The sequence below is a fragment of the Nannobrachium achirus genome (genome assembly GCF_963921795.1).
Source record: "Nannobrachium achirus genome assembly, chromosome: 6".
NCBI lineage: Eukaryota > Metazoa > Chordata > Actinopteri > Myctophiformes > Myctophidae > Nannobrachium > Nannobrachium achirus.
The window spans coordinates 62,500,240-62,508,570 of record NC_137815.1 but is presented as its reverse complement, the minus strand read 5'-3'; the positions used below and the strand labels follow the sequence as shown (position 1 = coordinate 62,508,570).

The window sequence follows — 8,331 nt, the reverse complement described above, 5'->3', positions numbered from 1 at the left end:
ATATTTTGAATTATATGGTTGTGTGTGTAACCTATTAATTGTGGTGCTTTGCAGTGATCTTTATGCAAGTACTTTTACAAGTGCTTTTCTCTTGCAATTTCACTTCTCACTTTCTTCAACAGCTTTCCGGGGGGAGATTGCTTTGTTTTTCTCTGATGTCATGTGACAGTAGGTACTTCTATATTGGTACAATCGTCCTAGTTTTTATGGTGCATTACAAATGCTCAGAGGTCTTGTCATCACTCCAGTCGCCTGCCATGGATGATGAGAGCTATTGCCATAAGAACATCATGAATGTTGTGTGCTTGATGACAAAATACTAAATACAATGAGGCACTATTCACTCTTAGAGTACATCTGTTCTTAACTGCTCTCTGTACCTCTGAAAATATGTTGGTTAAAATAGATTTTGAGATTCCTTTCTAAAAGACATACAAAATTAAAATTCCACCACAATTGAGTTACTTCATTAAATGTATTTCATGCTGAAAGGCTTGGGTTATCTTTTATCCAGTCTGATCCCAATACCTAATGCTCAATATGTGCCGCATCAACGGTTAACTTTGAATGCAGTTTATTTGCAATATTATTTGGGGCGTTTCTTTATGGAACAGTTTGATAGATACAGCATGGAAGGGAGAATGGATGACAGGCTTGTCATGAACAGGTCTAACTTGTGGGCTTGTTCATGGTAGATTATTTGGCTCTGTCAGCACATCCTACTCCATTCTAACTAGCAAGCTCATGATTTGCAACAATTCCGGTTTGACAGCATGTGCGGTGTTTGGAGAATTTAATGGATGGTGTAAAATAAATCACACCACAGTATGTGAAATATGCTGTGAGATAATTGAATGAGAAATGTACTTGTAGCATTTGCCATGGCATTGAGTAAGGAATTGAACCTCCATGGTTGTGTTGCAAATTTGTATCATTCCTACATCCGGGAAGTTTCTTATGTACACAAGAGTTTAGTTGTTTCTAATTGTGTCTCCGAACACACTAACGTCCAAAAGGTAGTTTCTTTTTCATAACCTACTTTCACATCCACGCTCATCCTCCTAATGCTGGTATTGAAATTCATTTTACCTTGTTTAACAGCTGTTTGTGAATTTAATAAATTCTAAATGCTCCTTAAAATGTAATTGTTTTGTTTTTACCACGATGACATTTTCCACATCGATAACCACTGGTGTAAAGTAACCAAGTACATTTACTCAAGTACTGTGCTGAAGTACAATTTTGAGATATTTTTACTCTGGTGTAAAGTACATTTACTCAAGTACTGTACTTGAGTATAGTACCTTTTGAGGTATGTTTACTTCCATTTCCACCCACTTGTGAACTGGAACATTCTGGCATGCATGTGTAATGTGCGGCTTATAAGGCATAACACTCATTATAAATGTTTTTAATCATTTATGACAACTTAACGTTTATAACATAAGTGCTGGTCATAATGCTCAGTGGAATAGCACATAACTACCATAACGTAGTCAGTTATAAAGGCACAGAAGTGCAGTTATGTATCATAACGCATTATAAATTATGTTTATGAAATTGAATGTCTTATAAACATCAAATTAAGGGAAATGGTGATTTACTGCCTGTTGTGTGTTAAAGGTGATACACCATGCATTTAAAAAGTATTTATGTCATATTGTTGATTTTTTTTTCTTCAAAAACGGCCGTCGATGACGTCAGCGACGGCAGCAAATCTTGACAGCCTGTTTTGAGAACCCGTGGGATGCTTTTAACCTCCGCCTTTCCAAAACCAGAGAAAGACACAATGGTCAGAAATGGGACTTTGTGAGGATAGAAGGTGCTAGTGGGACCCCAAAAAAGAAAAGTGAAATTTCATGGTGTATCACCTTTAAACGGGCATGGTCAACCTTAGAGATATCAGATAGACTTTTCATTTTTGATTCTCCCATGTGTGCCATTGAAGGATAATGGCATTTAATATTGAACTAGAAAAATGTGCACATTTACAGAGAAAGTAAAAATGTGAGTACTTCTTCCATCACTGGGAATAGCCAGTCTTGTATTCTTTATCCCCCATCATTTCCTCCACACTGAAATAACTAGGCGTATTTACAGGTTCAATAGTCTTTATTAGAGGTGCATCCTCACAGGCATGCACAGCTGTTGCAGCTGGCAGACTGTGATATGTGACGCCTGATTTATTTAGTTGCACACTGTTGTTGCGCACCAAAAATAGCAGATCTACAAGCTCACGACCAGTCACACTTCGCAGCATTGTGAGCCTCTAGATGGGGTATTTTCGGTGTGCGACATGATGCACAAGCAAGTATAAGTCAGGCATTAGGCGGTCGTCTTCATCGCGTTACTCAGCAAGCTGAAATACACAAGACAGAGATGTTTATTAGCAACCACACATACAGTGTAATACACAGACAGAAAATACCCATGACCACACAAGACATCACATGAGATGGGGTATGTGAGGCTAACTTCAATAATGGATTGCATCATGTCTGCTCCAAGATTAGCATGCTATTTGAATGAATACTTCTAAAGGTCATCCACCATTGAATCACATGACATCCTCTAATGTTGTTAAGCTACTGACCTTGCCACCTTGGTCCCGGGTGCGAACACGGAGCTTGTTGACCTGCGACTCGGCAATATCAGCTCTCTCCTCTGCATCGTCAAGTTCATGCTGAACCTTCCTGTACTTGGACAGGTTGGTGTTGGACTGCTCCTCCTGTGAATACGTGGGGACAGAAACAGAAGGAGAGTCTTAATATGTGGGGTTATGAAAGTGTCCTTAACACCTGCTGCAGCCCATCCTCATGTTATCTGCCATTATTGTGCAGAGTTAGCGTTCGCTTCAGCAGAGGTACGCTGATACAATATTTAAACTAGAAGCAGTGCTCTTCCAAGCACAGGTCTCCGCCATGTGTTCTTGGGCGTTTCACTGCAATCGGACGCTGCATGCATGATTTGAGGCATTTTGTTCCAAAAACGTGTTTTGCAAAGGTTGACCTGCTGGTGGCGCTATAACAGGCCAATGTGAAACATTTTGTTCCTTGATCTAGTGGGAATGTGCGTGCACGCAAATCGCAGTCTGCGTTCATGATTTGAGGCATTTCGTTCAAAACGGACCAATCCTGCAAACTTTGGAATCCAATGTTAGCCAATCAGGATAGAATATGGACAACTCCGTCTTGATCACATCACCATAGAGATACTGTGTACTGATTTGCGTGATTTTTTTGATAAAATCTGAAGGAATTTTATCAAAGAATGTGTTTTACAAAGCCTCCTGGTGGCGCTATAAAAGGCAGATAGTTAGGTAGATAGTTTTATCTTATAGGTAAAAACACGAATCGGCCTGTTAAAGCGCCACCATGAGGCTGATTTGACATTTTTTAAGTGACATTTCTTCCTCTGCCTTAGAATGTGCGTGTACAATTTCATCAAAATTGCACACTGTGTTAATGTTTTGAGGTATTTTGTTCAAAACAGAGCAATCCTGCAAACTTTGGAAGCCAATCTTGGAAGGTAAATCTGACAGATTCATGTTGATCACATGACTGTAGAGATATTGTCTACCGATTTGCGTGATTTTTGGACAAAATCTGTAGGAGTAGTGTCCAAAAATGTGTTTTGCAAAAATTACCCTCATGGTGGTGCTAGAACAGGCCCATGTGAAAAATGTGGGGCAGAGGTTCTGAATTAGCATCCAGGAGTAGTATGTGTGCACAGTTTGGCAGCGACCAGAACAACGGCACCGGAGATTAGTGGGTAAAAGATGGACGGACACGGACAGGGGGCAAAACAGCCTGGCGGAGACAATAAATAGATTTAGAACCGACCCATTTTCAAAAGGTTGCTGACATGGATGGTATCATTATGGTTGTAATCTCTCAAGAACAGACTCTCTGATGAGAGAAGGAAAAGGAACTTCTTTTTTGACTAGCCAGATTGTTATTCGGTTGTGATGTGTGGGCAAATAAAGCGCCACTGTTTTCTCAATCATTCCTGAAAGTGTGCTGCTGCTAGGCCTACCACACCCAGTATGGGTGGGCAAGAATGTAGATAATTGCGACCGTAGGTCGCATTTACTATCAAACCCTGCACTAAGTGTCAGTCCGTCAGTCTGTCTGTCACACCTCACACGTCACACTCTTGCCCTGCTCATATCTCCGCAACCGTTGCCCCGATCCATGCCAAATTTTGCACACACACTCCTTACCTGCCAAACTACAACCTCCAAGGACCCCCGGAGCTCCAGGGACCCCCAGGTCCCTCGGGGACCCCCAGATGTAAAAAATGACCAAATGTGCTAAACTGACCAAATGACCACCCCAACGGGGCTGCTCACGGGGAATTCCCGGGGACCACCGACTCCTGGTGCTCCAGAACGGATGCAAAAGTGGTGGCGCCCCCAGTGGAGGACCCCCTACACTGCAGCTCACATAAAATGCCGTAACTCCGGCTAGGAGCGACCGGGACAGCCGGGGCCGGTACCTATTCGTCCGCCTTGCCGGCGCGGAGACCCCACCACCATTTCTCACATGGCCCTCTTCTAGCGCCACCATGAGGCCGATTCTTGCAAAACACATTTTTGGACACTGCTCCTACAATTTTTGCCCTAAAATCACGCAAATCGGTACACAGTATGTCTACACTCATCCCATCAACATGAATCTCTCCCATATAGCGCCACCTCCAGGCCGATTTTTAAAAACACATTTTTGGACACTGCTCCTACAGATTTTGCCCTAAAATCACGAAAATCACTACACAGTATGTCTACACTCATGTCATCAACATGGATCAGGAAGATTTTGGCAAAACACATTTTTGCCCTATTTGTGGAGATAAGTGACCTACGGTCGCTTATCTCCCGAGTAGGGAGCCTTACTGGTATATATAGGCCTACTGTATACCGTTACAGAATAGAATCATGTTTTGTCTTTGTAAGTGCACTTACCGCCTCTTCAGCCTGTCTCTTGTAGCTTTTCAGCTTTGCCTGCAGCTTGTCTATGAGTTCCTGGAGGCGAGCCAGGTTTTTTCTGTCCTCCTCGGTCTGTAAAAACAGCATAGGGAATTATAGGGTTTTCAATCTGTACACAAACAATCGTTGCATGTTTAAAACCCTAGCAGTATGTTACTCCATCTATGCAGATACAGGAGGTGACATGTTACCTGGTAGGTGAGTTCTTTGATCCTCCTCTCGTACTTGCGCACTCCCTTCTGATACTCCTGGCTCTTCTTCTGCTCTGCGTCAAGCTCACCTTCTAAGTCTTTTACCTGCCAATGAGTTTAGACAGTGACAAGTCTGCTCTTCACTATTACAAAGATGAACAGGTAGGATAGCGCCTGAATCAATGCTTGTGTAGAGTTGTGCCAAGGTGGCTGCTCCCAAAATTAATTATGTCATTCTATTCAATTGCATGAGTATATTGTTTAACATTTTCAAATTAAAATCATTGTGATTGCGTGCTTGGACCTCTTCTGTGACTTAAAAAGTGTTTGACTAATACTATATAAGAGACTAATTGAAAATGCATGTAGCTACGTATATGGACATTGGGACAGGACAAAATGCCACCTTGGACTGACAAACATGTAAAGGAACCTAGTTGGAAGTCAACTTCTAACCAGTGTTGAACCAACTAGTTCAAAGTTTCAAAATTCATAACAAGTTCATAATTCAAAATTTTGAACTAAAAGTTCATGGTTCCAAAAATGAATTAGTTTAGTTCTTTTTCTTTTTTTTTTTCTTCATTATGTTCCTGCGAGCTATTATTTGTCAAAACTCAAGATTATTGACACAGTCCATATAGAACCACACACAGCAATTATTATTGCTGCGTGTATACAATGTTTAGGTGCCCACTCCTCCTGCACCCCTTTGCAATGTGAAATGCCACCGAATATGTTATCCTTTACCACGTTGCTTCTGTCTTGTTATAAAGCCGATAAGCTTTTATGGTGAAGGCAAAAGTTCTAAATGTCTCACATCCTGCAAGTTTCTGCGTGGTGAAAACAGCAGATCTGCAAGCACACAACGATGCAACGCGTTGTGAACAGTTGTAGATCAGCTATTTTCGGCATGCAACACATTGTTACTTGGCAGACGTGTGTTGCTGTTGATGAAAGAGGAGGCGATGCACACAAAGCGCTCCAAGCCCCCGACCAGGCAGACAGACAAACGCCAATGAATCGGTGGCCGCGTACAGCTCTTTATTAATCAGCCCGGTTCACTATAAACGTTCACCAAGAGTTAATACAGTACGTTCAGTTAAGGTTTGCCCAAAATATGGACGAGTTCATGAACGATCGTTGAACGCGTTCAAGGAACAACACTGCTTCTAACCAACCCTGTCTGGCCCCCAGTCTACCACTTTGAATACCGATTTTCCAATGTAAAACACCTTACCCTGGTCTCTAGTTTCTGGATCTGCTTCTTGCCACCCTTGAGCGCAATCTGCTCAGCCTCGTCTAGACGCATCTGCAGATCCTTGATGGTCTGCTCCATGTTCTTCTTCATCCTCTCCAGGTGGGCACTGGTGTCCTGCTCTTTCTTCAGCTCCTCTGCCATCATAGCTGCCTACAAAAGGACAGTGATGGAAGGAAAGAAATCATGAGGCTATTAATGCATGCATGGAGTCAGTATTATGTGGGCTCTATAAACGCGTGTAGGGCCTCACGTCAGTGATGGCCTTCTTGGCCTTTTCTTCTGCATTGCGACACTCCTGCACGGCATCGTCCACCTCGGTGGACAGCATGGACAGATCACTCTCCAGCTTCTTCTTCTGGTTGATCAGGCCAGTGTTCTGCATGAAGAGAGACAACAGGCGTTGACACTAAGGGTTGCCCACCTGCCCCTGCCCAGGTAAATAAAACTTTAGGGCAGGTGGAGTTTGCGTTCAGGTTGCCCGACTGGGCAAATGCTTGATTGAGAGGGGTCGCAACCATCTAAAAACACAACATGAGATATCTGTCTAAACACCTGAATGTGGTCAGAGCGCAAAAAATATAACCCATAGTCATATTCTTAGCTTTGTAGGTATTTGGCATAAAAAGCCCCAGAAAGTTAAAAAAAAGAAAAAAAAAAGTGTTAAATTGAACAGTAATTTTATCTGTCTTTTTATAGTGGAAGATTTACTTTTCGGGCAAGTGGGCTTGATCTTTGGGTAGGTAGAACATAACCTGTACTTGCCCGACGGGCAAGTGCCTCTGAGTCTGTGTCAATCCCTGGACAATGATGTTCTCTGATCTTTGCTGTTAAAATGTAGCTTCTTGTGTCCTCTCTGGTACTCAATGAGCTGATACCTTACCTGAGCATGCAACAGGTTGACCCTCTCGGTGCACTCCAGCAGCTCGTGCTCCGCCAGTTTCCGAGCGCGGTCGTTCTGCTCCAGCAGGGCCCTCAGCTCCTCCACCTCTGCCGCCAGCAGGTTGTTGCGGCGCTCCGTCACCGCCGCCTGCTCCTTCAGTTCCTCGTTCTGGTGCAGGGTCTCGTCCAGCTCCAACTGAGCATCCTGCAGCCACAGAATGTCACATAGATAGATAGATAGATAGATAGATAGATAGATAGATAGATACCTTTATTATCCCATGGGGGAAATTCAGTTGCCCAGAGGCGGCACAGCAGTTAAGGATACAAGTTACAGTAAAGTATGGAAAAGAAAAAAGTACTGTTGTGAACCGTGAAAAAAAAACGAGGAAGAAGAGCAAAAGTCCAAAAGTTATAACAAAACAAAAAATATATAAAGTGTCGAGAAAGAGTCAAAGCCAAAAAAAGAAAGTCACGACACAGCACTAATACTGTAATAATTAAAGTAGCCTACTATATTAATGGATGGCAATTTTATAGCGCTTTTCTAAGCAAGCACATCATGTAACTGACTTTACAGAATCAGGAATCAAGTTAATTCACGTCAGAAAAATGACAGGCCATATCGGATGGAATGCAAAACACAAGTCTAAAGATGTATTTTATGTGATTTATGTGACAAAAAGAAGACATGTAGACATTTGCATCTGCTAGTTGACATGACAAACTGGGGACTGCCTCCAGTTTGTCATGTGGCAGGCTGGCTGTACTAAGAACTCACCTTGATCTGGACCTGCAGATTTCGCAGGAGTTTCTGGGACTCGGAGGCCTGTCTGTTGGCATGGGCCAACTGCACCTCCATCTCATTCAGATCTCCCTCCATCTTCTTCCTCAGACGGACTGCCTCGTTTCGAGACTTGGACTCTGCGTCCAACGTGGTCTGCATGGCCTCCAGTGATCTCTGGTGGTTGCGGCTTGAAGACGTAAGAAGTGAAGGAGAGACAGAGTGCGTTAAG

At 42.9% G+C, this 8,331-nt stretch overlaps 1 protein-coding gene across 1 annotated transcript in view; it reads right to left on the bottom strand.

The window, feature by feature from the left end:
* Positions 1–2,347: 2,347 nt before the first annotated feature.
* Positions 2,348–8,331, bottom strand: part of myh7ba (myosin, heavy chain 7B, cardiac muscle, beta a) — a gene marked incomplete at both ends in the record, with an annotated part of 38,620 nt that continues 32,636 nt past the window's right edge. Inside the window, 8 exons of the mRNA XM_080728348.1 lie at positions 2,348–2,359; positions 2,594–2,728; positions 4,964–5,059; positions 5,179–5,283; positions 6,416–6,586; positions 6,687–6,812; positions 7,317–7,520; positions 8,097–8,289. Of these exons, the coding sequence (XP_080584474.1) occupies positions 2,348–2,359; positions 2,594–2,728; positions 4,964–5,059; positions 5,179–5,283; positions 6,416–6,586; positions 6,687–6,812; positions 7,317–7,520; positions 8,097–8,289 (1,042 nt within the window). The remainder of the gene's footprint in view (positions 2,360–2,593; positions 2,729–4,963; positions 5,060–5,178; positions 5,284–6,415; positions 6,587–6,686; positions 6,813–7,316; positions 7,521–8,096; positions 8,290–8,331) is intronic.